The sequence below is a fragment of the Idiotropiscis lumnitzeri genome, chromosome 12 (genome assembly GCF_059441095.1).
Source record: "Idiotropiscis lumnitzeri isolate Australia: NSW breed Sydney's pygmy pipehorse chromosome 12, RoL_Ilum_1.0, whole genome shotgun sequence".
Lineage (NCBI taxonomy): Eukaryota > Metazoa > Chordata > Actinopteri > Syngnathiformes > Syngnathidae > Idiotropiscis > Idiotropiscis lumnitzeri.
The window spans coordinates 5,954,967-5,973,547 of NC_142402.1; the positions used below are offsets into that span (position 1 = coordinate 5,954,967).

At 38.8% G+C, this 18,581-nt stretch overlaps 2 protein-coding genes across 3 annotated transcripts in view; one reads left to right on the top strand and one right to left on the bottom strand.

Annotated features, from left to right (window-relative positions):
* Positions 1–1,133: 1,133 nt before the first annotated feature.
* Positions 1,134–11,681, bottom strand: odr4 (odr-4 GPCR localization factor homolog). Of its 2 annotated transcripts, none has more exons than XM_088310594.1 (14): positions 11,530–11,681; positions 11,129–11,232; positions 9,430–9,546; positions 9,149–9,241; positions 8,789–8,895; positions 8,664–8,700; positions 4,941–5,084; positions 4,773–4,868; positions 4,057–4,104; positions 3,771–3,893; positions 3,581–3,695; positions 1,771–1,974; positions 1,429–1,482; positions 1,134–1,241 (listed from the first exon to the last, which is right to left on the bottom strand). In XM_088310594.1, the coding sequence occupies exons 2-14, from the start codon at positions 11,225–11,227 to the stop codon at positions 1,171–1,173; spliced, it is 1,308 nt and encodes a 435-aa protein (XP_088166720.1). In that variant the 5' UTR covers positions 11,228–11,232; positions 11,530–11,681; the 3' UTR covers positions 1,134–1,170. The 2 variants fall into 2 exon arrangements, with proteins under 2 accessions (XP_088166720.1, XP_088166719.1); XM_088310593.1 differs by having other exon boundaries at positions 11,464–11,681.
* Positions 11,682–11,932: 251 nt separating this feature from the next.
* The window catches only part of LOC148325618 (nucleoprotein TPR-like), a 34,709-nt gene continuing 28,060 nt past the window's right edge, over positions 11,933–18,581 (top strand). Inside the window, exons 1-7 of the mRNA XM_088310592.1 lie at positions 11,933–12,205; positions 12,597–12,701; positions 12,878–12,942; positions 13,026–13,116; positions 13,231–13,334; positions 15,824–15,988; positions 17,680–17,772. Coding sequence (XP_088166718.1) covers positions 12,055–12,205; positions 12,597–12,701; positions 12,878–12,942; positions 13,026–13,116; positions 13,231–13,334; positions 15,824–15,988; positions 17,680–17,772 — 774 coding nt within the window. The 5' untranslated portion in view covers positions 11,933–12,054. The remainder of the gene's footprint in view (positions 12,206–12,596; positions 12,702–12,877; positions 12,943–13,025; positions 13,117–13,230; positions 13,335–15,823; positions 15,989–17,679; positions 17,773–18,581) is intronic.

Sequence of the window (18,581 nt, forward strand, 5' to 3'; positions counted from 1 at the left end):
ATCACGGTCAGGCTTTGGGGGATGTTTTTCATCAACTGGAACTGGGGGAACTGGCGAATAAAGATGAAGGACAAGTTTGAAATAGCAGTCTTTGTAAGCACAAAAACTAAAAGCTTCCACTAAAAAAAGGAAAGGAAAAGCCTTCTAGAATATCTGAAATGTACTTGCGGTTTTCAGAGGCACTTTAATGGTGGAAAGTGTGTGTTGACTCCCACTTAATCATATAAACATTAAAGTGATAAATTCTGAACAGCCACATAAGATGGAGTGCACAGTACACTTGTGCTACCACCTTATTTAATTGTTTTAACTTCTGTTACCAAAAAGCTTATTGATCGCACTAATGGTGGACAAAAGTTTTTACATTTTTAATTTCACCAGGGAGGCGTCCAGGAGGCATCCTAATCAGATGCCCAAGCCACCACTTGCCATCTTCTATAATATGCTGTGTTGCGGACCTTGTATCGTGGTGAAGAATGAGCTGAGCCAAAAGGCGAAGCTTGCGATTTACCAGTCGATTTACATTCCTACCCTCACCTATGGTCACGAGCTGTGGGTCGTGACCGAAAGAACAAGATCTCGGATACAAGCGGCCGAAATTAGTTTAACACGATAATCACCACTCGAAAGAATGCATGAATTTTTCGGTGTGCTGAAATTATGAGCACCACTCACTGTCACATTAACTGTTCAGAGCTGTGACTTAAATGTTTATCAGAGCAAATTTCCATTATTACTCCACTTTTCAGAAAATGAGAACATGAGGGCACAACTCATGCCTTTCGGACATACCACACTACTTGTTCTCTCTCACCTTGAACGTCCACCGACAAGCTAATACGAAAACACACAAAAGATGACCTCGCCCACTCCTTCAGCATCTTCGAGCGTGGAGAGTCCGGAGTATGACCATGGTCTGTAACTCCTGGGTTCGATGTAACTAAATCTTAAAATCACATATAAGCCTGTGGACTGCTTTCTAATTATACATTTCCGTGCTATACAACTCACTTGGAAACTTGGAACATCATTGTGAAAATTAAGTACTACAATGTAACTTTACAAAGTTATGATAACAATCCAATAAGGTGTGAACAATGGGTAGTCAGCAATCTAAATTAGGCAAAAAGGGATTTGATGTTAAAATACTTTATTTTGGTCTGTATTGTGTCAAACGTCATTAAGGTAGAGCATTGAAGCAGCAGTGGCGAGTAGTGCGACAACAGTGGCCATGGCAACACCTAAGAGCACAAAAGAGCAGAATCAGAATAGTGCATTCGTTAACTGAAGTAACATCATCGTGATGTACACAACAGGTGGCAGTATAAAGCAGAATATGTTGATAGCGGATATTTTGGATTTTTTTTTTATTTCAAAAGCGCAGCTGATAGTCGGTTAATAATGCAAGAAAATGTTGCTATGTTTCACCTATGTAGTTTTTTCTCTTGGGTTCTTGAACTTCAACCATTTCTTCAGTGAAATCTGGAAACATGCAATCTTTTAATCACCCTCAATGTAATTATGATGTAACTGATTTTCAAGGCAAGTGCAATGTTGCTTTCAAAAACACACATTTACAAAATACAATTCAACCGCAAAAATTGAATGTTCCAATTTGTTTTCCCAGACAACTAAACAAAAATCACAGAAAAAACAAGCCGCTACGCAGATTTACACTGCACCTCCCGCCAGTGGCCACGAAAATAGAGCCTCAAGACTTACCCAATTATCTAATATAATAGCAATATGGCACATAGAATTGTTCCTCACCTTCTGGTTCTCCACTTTCTATGATTTCAGCAGGAATTTCTTGCTTGGCATCCAAGTTTTGATTAGCTGTATCGATGTCCAACATTTCTTTCAACCTCTCAATGACCTCAGATGGGTCCTCATCACTGAACTGGTAGTCACACACACATGGAGTCCCACTCACATTTGCAGGACAAAAGACACGATGAGGGAGGCAGAATTGCTCTGAAAGACATGACGAATGATCATTCATTTTAGTACATGAAGGCCTTGAGAATTTTACTGTGCAAAAACAAGCTTCCACAGTATAAGAAGGACAGCCATTACATTTCAGATTCACGTCGGTAACGAAAGGTCAATGAATTAAGGGGGAACTTCAAAAGGTCATTTACTAAAGCGTAGCAGTTTTATATTGTTATTTATGTATACATTCGAACATGTCCCTGAAACAACACAGAGGTTGACAGTACTAATCCTGCTGAGTCATAGGAAAGATATTTACAAAATGTTCAATAAAAAAGAATGTATAGATAACACGTAATCAACAACTTACCAAATACCAATGTCAGCTCAATAGCACAATAGATGACGTTATACATCAGCTTGCAACCATTTTGAATTGATGTCCTTTCAATCCCAAAAGCTCACTGAGCTAAATATCCAAACCTTATGAGAGTACACTACATAACTTCAGTTTTTATTAATTTAGGAATAGCCTAATGACAACGACACATTGGAATGTACGGTGACGCTGACCCTACCAAAGGGAGGTCAAAGTCAATGAAGTGGCTAACTTTAGTGCATTGCTATAATATTAAACCATTGTGTCCTATTAATTGATGAATTCTGCTCTTAGGGATTAGATGTGTTTTCTTCGTTGGATGACACATTACAAATTTATATACTGCTACAACATCAATATATGAACTTACCGGTATAATAGAGAGCCCGACATAAATTTATGACAAGAAATATTCAAAAAGCAATTTAAATGCAAGATGGAGGCACAATTTTTCATCTGTGCTACTGACTTGTTTTGTTCAAAATTAATCAAGGGGTCACTCACAGTGTAGTCGTGGGCCGCTGTGTTGCCCCCCCATGTTCTAATAATATATTGTAGCAAATGGCAACCCAGAGAAAACGGGAAAACAAAATTATGAGAACGTTCATGTTGAATTGAGTTTTTATACTGCGTTGCGAGTGTCGGTCAGACTTGTCAGAGAAAAAAGGTGTGAAGTTTGAAAATAGTCGTGATTTGGACAAATTCTAAGAAAAATGTGTTAGAGAGCAGCAGGCTCTTCTCTCTAACCAGTGTCTTATATTCATCAGTTAATACAGCAGAGCCCGCGGGCAGCAAGTATATCCCACAAGGACCCCAAAGGTAGCCCACAGGTCTTTTCTAAAAGCTCACCGGTAAGATGTGCGTAATTTATTTTGTGTTGCTATTCTAAAAAATAAAGAAAAAAGAATGGTGCCACTTACCAGTGAAATAAATCTAACGTTTTTAGTTGCCATTCTTTTTTTTTTTTTTTTAAATCGCACTTGCATTGATATAAATTTGGTCATGAGAGTTAAAAAAAAAAGCACAGTTCAAAGGTTAGCATGACTAGACCGAATGTTTTGTAGGAGAAAGCTAGCCCAAAATAATTTTGCGCAAATCTGTTATTTCAAAAGTGTGTACCAAGACACGGTAACCATTTCTATAAATAAGCACCCAGGAAGTACCACTTTTCAAAAAGGTTGGTGACCCCTGCTGTATAGACAATGTCCCAACAAAACAGTTAATTGATGATTGACCAAAGTAAATCATACAAGAGGTGCGGAGAAGTACCTGTCTCTTTCTTGTCTCTGCTGACTCCCTTGCTCTCATTTTCTGTAGCCAGAAGCTCATCAAGCAGCATCTGGACTCTCGTGACCATCGTAGAGACCACATCTTTCTTCAGCATCTACATTGAATATTTCATGACAAAATGAAGACAATTGGCTGTTGAAAAAAAATATGGGGTGTGTTTAAAAACTACCTTCTCAGCCATCTTGGCCTTTGGTTTGTTGTTGTGAACGTAAGCTCGGCTATGGATGGCTCCGCTGACAGACAAGCCGCCTTCACACAGCTGGACCACATCTCTTAAACTGTCTTGTTGTTCCTGCCATGTATAAAGATAATGCCTTGACATCTACCGAACTGCGTAGGAGCATTTTGCACTGCATATTGTATGTTCATTAATACAAAGTAGGGGACAATGTAACTTTTACTTGATGTCATAATTGCATAATTTTGCAAAGGTTAGCAGTGTGTTTATATCTTACCGGAATGACTAGCAGCTGAGCAGTGAGCACCTGTCTCACATTCCTCTTCTGCAAAATGTGTATCAAACACAAGAATTTAGAATGCAGGGTTTAATAACAGGTCCATCTTTGTACAGTACGTGTGTACTGTATGTGTGTGTACTGGTGTAGTGGGACATGGAGTTAAATTACTGTTATTGAAAGTCAAACACTTCGGGCCATATTTTGGTACACTTGCGCCTGTGACCTTGGAAAAAAAAATCGACCCTACCGTGTTTGGGGCCGGATTGCGCCTCTCTGGATGTTCCGACATACGGAGTTGCCTTGCCCCCGACTCATATGACAATTTGGTAACAGATATTAGTCTGCGCTTTGCATAAAAACTGGTGCATTGTCATTTTTGGCCTCAGGGAAATTGGTCTAGTTTTCCGTGTTTGCGAATTTGGCAGATGTGATTCACCTCACTGGGTATTCCTGCCTCATTGACCAGCGCATCTGAAAAATTGGTGACAAAAAGTAGATTAAATTTGAGACTGGCTAAAAGGAGGTGTATTTTGCAGCGCAGGTGGTCTAATGCAATTTTGGTGCATTTGATCCAGGCCAAACACCTCATTACGCCCAATTCTTCCTGCACAAAGTCTAACAAAATTCCCCCCATGCAGACAGCTAGACTGCGCTACGCGCTAAACTTGCCCTCGGCACGAAAATAGGGCCCTTTCAGTCAATGTGTATATAACCTGTCCTGCTGTGAGTTCTGCATCATCAGGCAGCTGTATGCCATCAATTAAACAGACTGCATTCTCAATTTGGTGCGTCCACACTTTCAGTCCCTCCTGAAACATAGGAAGTACTTAGAATAAATCCATGCACATTCTTGAAGCTTGATTTAGTGTCTGTACACATACCTTAAGACACTTATCCATGCTCTTTGAACAGGCTCTGTTGTCCGGTAGTGGGAAAAGTAAGTCCACATTCACGCAACAACTCATCGTGGACCAGGAGGAACATACTCCTGACTGGTACTTCCAATCAGCAGGTTTGGCCAAACTCTGGAAGAGGTTCATAAAAATCCTTGAGTGCCACAGAAAGATATTCTGCTTTTAAAGACACATTTTGATGAAAGTAAATACTGACTTGGCAAAAGTATATACACCAGAGGTGAGCATCGAGTCAGTAACGGCGGAAGGTTAGTCCGTCACTGTTGGATGACTGATTTTCTGACGAATGACGACTGACGACAAACTTTTCGAAAAAAATGACGTACAAAGCACTGACATAGGTTGATTTTTGTCCATCAGTGTAATTGTCACTAACCTGGCCAAGGTCAGACGGACCTTCACTCCATTAATGATGAACGCCTATTTCACTTACGACTGACGTAATGTGTTTGTTCGAGGGCCTAAAAACAAGCAACAGCGGGCTTTCTTGAGTAGACTGCATTGACTAAATGTCGAAGCTGGTTTCAGCAAAGAGATGATAGGGCATTTAGACAACAACTAATTAATGATCTTGGAGATCAGAAAGTAGCTTTGAATATTAGAGATATTTTACAGAGAACTTCTGTAGTTTCATATTCCCAATTTTATGTTTGGAAAGAGTCAGGTTAAATAAAAAGTTCTGTGTTATGCTGGCAACACACTCTATTTCGGAAAGTGGCCTTAATGCTCCAAAAGTTGTTTGCGAACCACCAAAACACAGAAGAAGAACGAGGAAAAGAAAAAGTATTGATTTATTGTCATGGCGACTTAATTTCCACAAGATGAATTTTAATCCACCAGAATTGTACCTTTTGGCAACAATGCGACATGGGATTCTGGTTAAGGTAAGCAAAACTTTAAAGTGCAACTTTTTGGCGCTTTAGGAGTTAAATAGTAGCAGGCAGCCACCAACATGCTCCTGCTGTACTAAACAGTTCAATGGATTAAGTGTGTGAAAATAAGTGTGGAAGACGTGACATGTATTTGAGTGTATGTGTGTAAAGTTCTTTGGGTAGCCACCGTGTGATGTACAGTAGATACACTGTCATATAGTGCGCTCCATTTACTATTTGAATCAAATTTGATTTTTCATCAGTTTGACTCTACTTTTTTTTCCCTAAGAGATTGACAATTGACGGACTGGCGGACCAGCGAATATTACTGACGAAAGCATGGTCAAAATAACATGATGGACTGAGAGACTGACAATTACAGTTTTGTTTGGCTTGAAATATTGACGGACTGACAATAATGGATGGGTACCAAGGCGGCAGACGTATGACTAACGACCGATATACACACAAAAGTATATGGCCAGGACTATAGCAGTGGTTCTCAATTATTTCCTGTCACACCCCCCCCTACCAAGAAGAAAACAATTCGCGCCCCCCCACCACCAATTTTCTTTTTTTACATTTCGTACTAATGTACATGTTCTTTGTATATTAATGTTAGATTGTCAATAAAATCTCCCTTAACAAAGCCAAATTGATAAAAAAAATATCATTTTGAGAACGACTATTGTGAGGATATCGAAACTCAGTACTGTTGTACAAATATTGATGAGATGATAAATATTTACTATACATTTTTGTATTGTTTTTTTAACATTATAAACATGAACAAACCAAACAGTTATTAATACATACATAATGTAGAAAAGACAAAAAGAGCCAGGGGGATTTTAAACAAAAATCAATATAAATAACATAAAGCAACACTTTTAATGTTTACTATAAGTATTTTTTTTATGTTTACAATACGTTTGACGTCGAACTTCTTCGTTGTGATGACGTCATCCATTTCCGTGTTCCAGCTTGAGAACGTCTGCTAAATTGCTAACGTAGCCGTCGTCTTATTTTGTTTAAATACGTAATTGTTGCAATACAACATTTCTGTTCATAGCTGCTGGCTCTCCGCCCAAACGCGGTTCGAGTCAGACTTCTGTTAAAAGTTGAGCATACATCGAAGCATTTCATTTTAGCGATTAGCGCGCTTAGCGCCGCCTTGCTCGCCTCCTCGTTTAGAACGCTACTTGTTTACGAAGTCGTTTATTTGCCATCACATAGCTTGTTGCATCTGCTGTGCGCAGACATATATAGTTCAAATAAAGTCCGTTCTGCTACGGCCCAAGATAGCTTGGCGCGATGCATTTAAATAGCGGCGAAAGAAATCACTTCCGGGTCAATGAGCGACGGGGCGACGCTTTTTTTTTAATCAGTACTGCGTGCCAGGGCGACACTTTTTTAAACCAGTACTGCGTGAACTAGGGGCACAAACAGCGTTGACGAGCTCAAACTCGCGTTGCCTGAGATCGCCTTTTTTGGTCCCAAAACTATGTAAAAAAACATGTTCCCCAGGGTCCCCACGCGCCCCCCTCAGCATCGCACCACGCCCCACTATTTGAGAATCACTGCACTATAGTTACCCTATTTTTCCAACCATAAGGGGCACTATAAAGTCCCAAATCATCCTCAAAACAGACATGGAGCCCTGTACAGCAACACACCTTGTGTACAGTCTGAGACCCATAGATCTGAGCACATGTTAGGATTATTTCAGTGTGAATATTAGCACCCCCTACTGGTTTAAATCTGACATTGCAGAGTGCAGACTGACAACTAAATTCTGTGAATACCTCATTTGGTGATGGTTTCACACAATCAGAACAGACCAGTATGTACGTGCAGGAGAAAGCTGGACAAAAGGGCAACTGTCCACGATGCCGTAGTTTGTCTTATCATTCATGTTATTAGAAGCAAGAAACCTCACAGGTTTAGACAACAGACTGAAAAAAAAAACCCAAAGCACACATCTCTTTAACCAGCCCTCTGATTGGCTGAGGATGATAGGATCCCAGAATGCCTCAGTACTCTTTTCATGTTATTTTTATTTCTTTTTGGGATATGAATGGCATGAGAGATGCGTTTTGAGTTAAAGTTTTTGAGTTTTGAGTATTTCTTTGTTTCATTGTTTGCTTGTATGCTGTTCAGTGTTAATTTTGGTTTTGATTTAAAACCGTGACTCTAAGGAGTGTGGTGACTAGTGAGATCCCTCACCTGACATAAGTTACATTGACAAGAGAGCTCTTACAAAGTCAATAGTACTACCATTGACAAAAATACCTCTCTTCGAAAGTCTGCTAGCGTGTCCCGGCTACGCTGGCCATGCATAGTGTGTGTGTTGAATACAGAAATAACACCCGCAACTGACGCTGCACCCTTTAATATGGTCACTGGCTACTCTGAATGAAAGGTACAAACATACAATGGCAAAATCTCTGTAGCCACGAGAACAACGATCCAAGACTCTCAGAAATTCAGTGATTGCTACGACTGCTAAAACATAAGTTTAGTTGTCAAATTGATTTATACTAATCTAGCGTCGTATTTATTGCCTTTGTATTTAATTACACTGTCACAGGAAATAATAATGGACTTGGTTAGTAGTCTACAACTTTTTTGTACATCTTTATATAAAAGGATATCATACATTAGGCCTCGTATAACGACGAGTCCGCGAGACGGCACGCTTACTGAAGAAAGAGAAATGGAAGGCAATGCTTAGATGTTAATTCTTTCTCACTGCTGTACCGCCAAAAAGTACGGGCTTCATAATAGCTGCAATGGGAAGCTGTGACTGAGAACTCACCTTGGGATCTTTGATATCAAATGTTCTGCAGCTAATTCTGATATGATGGATTAAAGATAAAACAACAAGAAGATGAAATTCAGTCATTCAGCATAATCCAGTGAGACAGCAGTGCCAAAGGATACTTTCTGGATTTGGGGCTGATGTGCAGTGTGACGCAGTCTGTAACTTCATCATCATTCACTTTCCATAGACTTTCAGAGGCTATCAAATGATGCACTGCAAACACAAGCTTCACACAAACACTTAAATTAGGATTGGAATAAACATTTGAATGAAAAATAAAACAAGACTATACACTTTCTACTGTAGTGACTGAGCAATTACACGCACACACACACGCACACACACACAAAAAAATGCTTCCTGGTGTAACATGCGCATCCCCAAGCATTGCACCAAAGGGGTGCCCGACCCCCTATTTCAGAAGGACTAAGTGTATACATATATCATAGTGTATATCTAAGTGTATACAGGAACCTTACCTGACGAAGTGAGGCTAGAGTTTCCTTTGCATCCGCATCAGTGATGACAAACACTCCTAACACAGACAAACCCCCAGGCAACATTCTGGAAACCTGTACAATACACCAATACAGAATATACACTGATGAAAACATGGTGCCTACACGTGTGACCCAGTTACTTCACATGGACATTTCACATATTGTACAATTCATTTTAGTTGCACATGCTGGCTAAATAAAAACCTAAACGGGTCAAGACCACCTGAGTATGGTTATCCCTCCTCATATATAGTTCCTACCTGTCGAGCATGCTCACTGATCCATTCCTTGTCCAGGGACTTCCCTGCACCAACAAGGGGGTCATCTCTTGAGGGTGTTCGACATGCCATGACTACAAAATCCCTCTGAAGTGAGTTCTGAAATATGTAGTAGGACAGTCTTAATTAAAAAAAAAATAACTGTGTTAAAGCAATATAGACAGGTGGGTGCCAAAAATAATAGAATATGGAGGATAAGTTCATAGTTTCAAATGTTTGTTTCAAAAAGTAAATCTTGTGTATTACTTCATCACAAACCAAGTGAAATATGTCAAGCCTTTATTTGTTTCAATTTTGTTGATTATAGCAGAAAGACAGAGAAACAAAAAAAATCGTGTTTCCCCAAATTTGAATATTTTATGTGATCAACAAAAAGGGATTTTAAACATAGAAATGTTGGCTTTCTGAAAAGTGTAATAAAGAAATATGGCCACAGTACTTTTTTGGGACTCCTCTTGCATTAATTATAGCATCAAGACGACGTGACATTGAGGTGATCAGGCTTTGGCACAGTACAAGATGCTTTGATACTGGCCTTGTTCCTTCTGGCCTTGGTCATTTCAGTAAGCTCTCCCAAACGGCATCAGGGTATTTAAACCTGACACCTTCACATACTTTCTGTTCCCTCATCTTCTTCTTGAAAATGGCTCATACATTTTCAATGGGGTCCAAGTCAGATGAGTTTACTGGCCAAAATATTCAACCAGATATTATGAGTTTGGCTTTTGTGGAGGAGCCAAATTATAATGGAAAATAAAATGATTGTCTCCCAAATGTTTGTCAGCAGCGGGAAGCAAGAAATGCTCTAAAATTTGATGGGAAACAGCTGCATCGACGGTGGACTTGATAAAAGACAATTTACCCGCACCAGCAAACGATATGCCTCCCCAAACCATTACTGACTGAGGAAAATTCACACTGGACTTCAAGCAGCTTGACATTTGTGCTTCTCAGGTTTTCATCCAGATTCTGGATCTTGATTTCTAAATGAAATGCAAAATTTACTTTCATCTGAAAAGAGGACTTGGGACCACTGGGGAACAGAGTAGTATTTTTCTCCTTGATTGGACACTCTAAATTGCCCCTAGGTATGAGTGTGAGCATGGATGGCTGCGCAAGTGTGGCTATGTGTGCCCTGCGATTGACTGGCAACCAGTTCAGGGTACACCCCGCCTACTGCCCGAAGATAGCAGGCATAGACTCCAGCACACCTCCGCAACCCTTGTGAGGAGAAGCGGTACAGATAATGGATGGATGGATTGTTTTTTTCTTTCTGTCATAACAATCAAAATGTAAACAAGAAAAGGCTTGAAATATTTCAGTTTGTGTAAGGTGAACTAATATAATATAAAGGTTTCACGTTTTGAAATAAATTAATAAATGAAATTGTGTTTCCCTTAATATTATTATTATTTTTTCACTCACTGATACATTCACACATAATCTTGGTGATCTTTTTCCATAAAAATCCGGGAATAGCCAGCATACAATTTTATACACTGTAAAAAGCTTATTTGTTTCAACGATACTTGTTTTTCTTCTCAACTGCAAACTCGACATTTATTATCTCTAACTACAATGAAGTAGATGTCAGCATTTTGCTCAAGAGTTTAATGCAAGGTGTGTTGAATATTAACAGCTGGCCAAGCTCTCAAAGCAAGTGCAACAGATGTTAACTTACCTGCCCAATGACCAGGCCAGTGACATTATCCGATTGTTGTACACATAGTTTGGACAGGTACACTTCTACAGTATCGTCTACTATGTATCCACGACCCATCTTGCCTGCAAAATCACACATAGCGCTTTTAAATTTCATTGTAATTGTCAGGCTGCAGTAAGAATGGAATGGGAGACGTGGCATACTAGAACATGAACTCCAAAACATTCGGCACTTTGAACATAACAATGAGTCGAGTCACAATACACATTAAAATAGCTTTATGGTACTATACACGTAAATTAGCAAGCAAACAAGAATAAAGTCATTTTAGCTAACGATTCATGTCACCTGACCTTAGCAGTAAACGCACTGACGTACAGACTGGAAAATGACTTAACAATGAAGATTGTGGAAGATACCTGGAAAAAAAACGCTCACAAAAATATCGATCCAAATGCTTGGATTTGACTTGTTTTGAGAGTTTAAAGTGGATCATCAAAAGAACGAAAAACTGTATTTACCACAATGCTTTGCGCTTGCGACTTCCGTCGCATACATATGTCGTTTGAATTACTTTCGCTTACTTGACAGGAATATTTCAACTCCGTTTCAGACTTCAAAACAAAAGAATACAAAACGAGTAAAATAATCCATTGTTAGCTTCAGGTTGCCACAGTTAGGTAAAGATTCGAGCACATTTTATTTTTACATTATAAACTGTAAAAATATGCAGACAAAACAACAGAGTAATTAACATTCGATTCTTAGAGGGTATATTTAGATTTATTTTGAAGTGCAAAGTTGACCTGATCATGTTGCATCTGAGTCGCATCTTTCCTTCGCCGAAAGGCTTGTCTGTGCTTTTCAAAAGTCGCTACAGCATGTTATTTATATCTTCAAGGCAAGTTTGAAACGTTTATAAACGTCTTGCAGGACAGTCGGAGATGGCGGCCGTCCTACTGCAGGCTCTGGAGCGAGCGGAGTTGAACAAACTCCCTAAAGGTGTCCAAAACAAGCTAGAGAAGTTTGTAACGGAGCTGCAGAATGCTAACGAGGCGCTCAGGACGCAGCAGGAGAGATTCAAGGCTGACAGCGGTACGTAAATACATTTCGTTGAAATTGTTTCTTTAAGTTTGTAAAGTATCGTGGGAAGGCGTAGTGTAGGCACTAAATTGAGTATTGTACATCAGTCCTTGTTTTCAATTTGAAAATAGAATTTCACACGCACATGCTGCCATCACTAGCTAACGATAGCGGCATTGCTAACTTTTGCGAATGATAATAATCTATTTTAAGTGTGTATATGACGACATATAGTATAATAATATGCTTATTAATTAGTTGTAAAAGTCCCCGTTAAAAGATGTATTACGTACTAACTTTAGTTCTGCTTTTATGTGAACGAATTAATTAGGATTTGTGCCACTGCAATTTTCGACTTTGTGTTCAACTTGTGGTTTCTTGCTCAATGTGTTCTCCCCTACAGAACAACAGTACTTTGACATTGATAAGAAACTTGGGGAGAGCCAAGAACAGATCTTGTCTGCCACAAGAGACCTGCAGGCACTCAAGGAGGAAAATAAAAAATTAAGTAAGTTTTCGCTCATGCACTTAGATGTACTTGGATTTTGTTTTAGTTTCAATTGACCAGCCATAGCTGCATCTATAATATATCTTTTGTGAGCCTTACCACAACAAGATTCTATAAATGCTAACTTTTACATTATGTTGTTCATAGGATGTTGTCCCCCTTTTTTTTTTATACAGACGAAGAGCTTAGTGCTCTTAAGGGAATTGATGGAGATACTCCTGAGGAGAAAACGCAGCAGCAGGTTTGTGCCACTAATATTTAAAGTTGTATTAAATATGTGGACCTATGACAAAATCTCATTTGTCTGTTTGTATTCAAATGCAGCAGTCCAAATCAAAGTATGAGATTGAGGCCGAAAAAAGGGAACTGGCACGGCTGCTGGAGAAGAGAACGCAAGAGGTGGAGAACCTGACTGGTATGATTGCTAATGAGCACAAACATGGGTCCGTTGCAAAGGATCATTGCTGTACATATGCAGAATTTGATTATTGATACATAGTTTTCAGTTTATTGCTTTTGTGAATTTTAGAAGATGTAAAGCGCCTGAATGAGAAGCTGATGGAGACCAACAAAGTCAAGTTGGAGTTGCAGTTAAAACTGGATGAGATCCAGTCCTCTGAGGCCTCTGTGCAGGTATACAATGAAATAATCACAAGTCAGAGTGGAAGACAGTGTAGAACTGTTCCAAAATACTGATCTGACCGTTATCACTTGAGGTGTCAACAAAAGCACTTGAATGTGAGTGAAAATATGAAAACTAGAAATAAGACAAAGTGATTGACCATGATCACAAATTCGGGTGGCACGGTGGGTAACAATTTGTGATGGCAATAAATGCCCCAAACAGAGTCAGGAAGACGAAACGAGTAAAGTCAACCGTTAAGTCGAGACACGCTGCCAGGAACAACTACAAAATTAAAGTGTACTAAAGCATTAATGTCCATACATTATTTGGAAAGATAAGGTTTATTTTGATGCTATTACCGCGTTGGTGGCGTTACTATCACGTATCACATGAACAATTGTTGCTGTGGTTAGCTTGACTTCCTCCTGACAGTGCTCATGTAATTAAGCAGGCATTTTTTTTATCCAAGGGACTGTAATTACTCGAGGACCATTTTCAGTTCTACTTACATGTAGATGTGCTACGATTGATCAATTAATTGATTATTAAATTAATTGATTTTTTTTGATAATCCATTAATAGTTTCAGCTGAGCTTCCCAACATGAAATGTTCTCAGATTTTTATGCTCATTCATGAAGGCAGACGTTTTTTTTTTTGGGGTGGGGGGGGGGGGGGGGGGTTATTTCAACATGAGACATCTACTTTCACTTTGGAAAACAATGATCCACATTTGGCCAATTTTCTGACATGCTTTGTATCAAACTAGGAATTGAATCATAATTTATGTTTGTGCATTTTCTGCACTGTCAATTTGAAATAGTGTTTTTTTTAAATAGTGATAGAAATGTAACCTGTTTAAAAAAAAATATGATTCCTTGGTTAATCGACAAAACTATTACTAGATGTCATTAGTTGCAGCCCTACTTGCATATAATTTCAAGAAAATAATTTATTTAATCCCAATTGTTGACCTGAATCTGTAAAAAGTTAGTCTCATTTCATGTCAGACAGTGAGGTGAAAGAAAGATATGCAGCTTTTTATATAGTGTATATTAGGGCTGGGCGATTAACCGAAAATTTACCGTTACCGAAATTTATTAGAATGACCGACAACATTTTGCCCTTGTCGGTAAATTCGGTGTCTAAAAAAAAAATGAAAAAGGAAAGTCTTTTCTGTCTGCGGCAATGTTCATGCCTCTTTAAGTCTGCTCCAGCGCATGTAGTCACGTGACTCAGGCGCTGTAGAAGAATGTAAACACAAGACGAGTTCGTAGCTGGCGATTCAAATTCAGAAGCGGCTGACACGGCTAAAGACGAAGTAACGTTAGTTGAAATTGGTCTTGTCGCGCTTGTCCCAAAAAGAAATTCGACATCTGTCGTTTGGAAATGTTTTGGGTTCCATAAAGACGATGTTTGCGCAAAAGAACATGAACTACAAAGTGCGTCGTAAGCACCTGAAACAGCGCGTCCAACCTTTTCTTTTTCACCACCCACAACACAACCATGCTGTTGACTTGGAGCTTGTGCTAAAAGTTCAAAGTGAGAAGCAAGGTTGGACAAGTGACAACAGCCCACTAACGGAGGCGAAACCATACGAGAGAACGTCTCAGTGGTGGACGGGATAGCCTAGCACATAGCTAAAGATAGAGCTCCTGAAGTTACAGTGGAGCGCACAGGATTTAAACGCCTCAGGAACGTAGCCGACAAGAGGTACGAAAATATTTGCCGCAAACAGCACTTCCCGATATGGACAACATCGGGACGGGAGCGGAGACATGTCGAGCATTTTGCATCCACATCCGACTTGTGGTCGAGTCGCAACATGCATCCCTGTTTGAGCCTGAAATGTGCAGTACATAGACGACAAGTGGCGACTGCGCACCGGAGTACTCGAGACGGCACATTTTACTGATGAAGCACACGCGTTTGTTTGGCACTGGCATTCCATTGATTTTTTTTTTTTCATTTTATTTAGCATTTTGTTTACAGGCGACTAGTGCCTTTGCACATGGCATTATTTATATTGTTTACAAGATACCTTTACACAAATCTAAGCATTTGCAAATGGCATTACACCATCTCGGCACAATCTATTTGCAGGAAAAGATTTTGTGAGAGGTACCCTTTTTTTCCTGTTCTTTGTGACATTGTTCAAGTCATGCAAAGCAAGCTATTTTGAATGTTTATTCAAATGATTTTTGTACTTCTATTTTTCATTGAAAGTAATGTGTACCAGTTGGTCAATAAAAAAAAGCAGTTAATATGCATTTTCTGCATTTATTTTCATTTTGGTCCTCAGGGGGAATTTATCGTGCATTTATCGTTATCGAGGTAAAATTGCCCAATTTATCGCGATATTGATTTTAGGTCATATCGCCCAGCCCTAGTGTATATACACTTTTAATTATAACTAATATTGGAAATGCATTCCTTTTTATTCTTCTGATGTCCCAGCTAATAGCCTAAAATATGTCCCTGTTGTGCATGTGCATGTAGCATCGGGAGAAGCGCATGGAGCAGGAAAAGGAGCTGCTGGATAAGAAAATGGAGTGGTTATCTGCAGAACTGAAGACCAAAACTGAAGAATTGCTGAGCAGTAACAGAGAAACAGGCAAAGAGATTCTGGAGCTTCAGGGTAGTCTGAAAACCAAGACTGAGCAGGTAACACACAAAAAATGTGGGTAAATGCGGAAACTGAGCCTACTGTGTAAAAGGGGGGAGACGCTGTGGGGTTGGGGGGGTGTTACGTCATTGCCATTTCCAATAAAACGTCTTGCATGCATCCTCTCACGAGTACAACACTGTAATATTATTTACAATATTCACAATAATTTATTAGCGTTCCTGATGTAGTCTTCATGCTAGGGTTGTCCCGATGCGATTTACATGATTGGAAGTCGGGACAGATCAAAAGATTTTCAGCTGATCGGTATTGGCTGAAAAAGATCAGATTTAAAAGATTTGAAATCAAGAATAACATACTTTAGATCTTTACGTGATTTGAACCACTGCTGATTCACATTCATATGCAAAGGTAACTTGAAACATTGATTCAAAAAAAAAAAAAAGATAATTGAGACAGTTTGGATGCCTTCCTCTTCTTCTTAATTGTTCCAAAATACACAAAACATCTTTTATTGCACTACTTTTCAACAAATTTATGTTTAAAAAAACCCAGTGTGTAATTAAGCTTTAAAATAAATTCTCATTTTAGAATACATGATAAGTGATAAAAAAGAAAAATGGATTCAAGAATTTAAACCTAACCCAATAAATATGCTATTATTTTGTTTAACGTTACTTGTCCCGAATTCGAAACAAGTCAAGACAACGAAAGTTGATCCCTTTTGACACACTTGCTCCGCACCGCGTTGCTCGTCATTTCCAATTTTCACTGTACTTTCTTTTTGACATGACTCACTCTCATCCATCCACCGAGCTGCAGGTGCTCTTCTCTCTTAAGGCAGCTTAATATAGTAGCTTTAACCATAACCTGGCTCCTTCGTAATTGGCTGACTACCGTTTGAAAAAGTGCCTAATTAAATGTGCAGCCGAGCCTGCATTTTAAATATAAATGTTGCCGTTTATCAGGGACAGTTAATCGTGGCAGGCAAAATTGCGATCATGATTAAAATAAAGTTAATTGTGCAATCACGCTATCACTATCATGTATAAAAGTAATCATTTAAATAGACAATTTATATTTTGACTGATTCATTTAGAGCAGACAATTTTGTTTTAGGTAAATTTTTTACCTGACATGTTTCGGCGAGTCTTTCGCCTTCTTCAGAGTGTCACATGATGGTGATAGACCACAACTATTTGGCTTTGGGTGAATGTTTCCGTCATAAATAATCTAAGTTCCGTCAGTCTTTTTTCTTATACCTTCTTCTCTAAATTTACACACGTAAGGACGCACACGCATGGATGCACACATACACACACGCTTTTTTCAATTTTATTCTATTATTACTGTACTAAAAACAAGTGCTATGTTAGCTGTTGGTGAGTTGTGATGACTCAGAGAGCTGGTAATTATTTCAGGAAACTTTGGAAATGTGTGCCCTTGAATTTGTAATGGATGCCTTGGTGTCTCACATGAGCTTCCTTTTGTGATTATACAATAAACACGGGGAAGTATCACTGGTCTGTGAGGAGGACTCAATGCCTAACGTAAACTTGTTAAGGCTACTTCCTCTGACAGTTTCTCCAGCTGTGGACTTTCCTTTCCGTTCCGCTGTATTAGCAGACAATTTATCAGACAAAGTTAAATGAGTAACACTAGCACCACTGCGTATATACATGGTACAGTGTCTGTACTATTGAGGGTGTATTTCTTTTTTGTTCATCAGGTGACCAGACTGGAAAGTCAACTTAGTTCTCTGAAGCAGTCCAATGAAAACCAGCAGAAACGAGCTGAAGACCTCAACAACAAACTGAAACAGGTTGGTAAACAAATCAATACGTCAGCTTTGTCCTTGAACTCTTCATGTAAAGTATAGTTGGTTCTATTTGTATGAAAGGACTATTGAAAAAGCAATGACTCTTTACTGTTGTTATCTCGACCTTCGAGTTGGGTTTTACAGTTGCCTCAGTGGGAATGGATTTTCATACTCATAGAGTCTCACAATTTAATTTTATATACGGTATACAATATTCCCATTGTTACATCCTGAGTCTAAAATGGAATACATTATTTTTTTTCTCAAAACTTTACATGCTGCAGCCCATAATGACATTATTAAATATTTTTTTATTACTTTTTTTCACCATTTTTGTTCGAGGGCTAATAAAGACGAATAGTCATTAAAAACAGAGAAAATAAATCACCTTGTGCAAGTGTTCATAGTGTTTCCCATGAAGCTCAAAATTAAATTCAGGTGTGTCCTATTTCCAATGTTCTTCATCCTTTAAATGTTTCAACATCTTAATTGCAGTTTATCTCTGTTAAATTGATTTGATTGGATATGATTTGGATGCAATACAATAGACAGACATCCCTTTGACCCTTGTGTTCAAAAACTGAGCTCACAAGTTACATGATGTAGGTATGTCACAAAGAAAAATCTAAAAACATATATATCAAAATAGAACCTATGATTGAATAGAGCTTTGTAACACAAATGAAATCCGCCCTGGCTTGTTACTTTTATTTTTGCACACAGGTCATTTTACCACGTAAGTCTCAACGCAATTTGTATAAATAAGGTTCCACATTGTAATGAATAAACATGATGAATAATGAACATGTCAT

Excerpts from the sequence above, each read along its gene's own strand:
- odr4 (XM_088310594.1), bottom strand. The coding sequence starts at position 11,227 with ATGGGTCGTGGATACATAGTAGACGATACTGTAGAAGTGTACCTGTCC. Across the intron at positions 9,242-9,429 it reads TCAGTGAGCATGCTCGACAG|GTTTCCAGAATGTTGCCTGG; the intron begins GTAGGAACTATA and ends TGTATTGTACAG. Across the intron at positions 1,242-1,428 it reads CAAGAGAAAAAACTACATAG|GTGTTGCCATGGCCACTGTT; the intron begins GTGAAACATAGC and ends TTGTGCTCTTAG.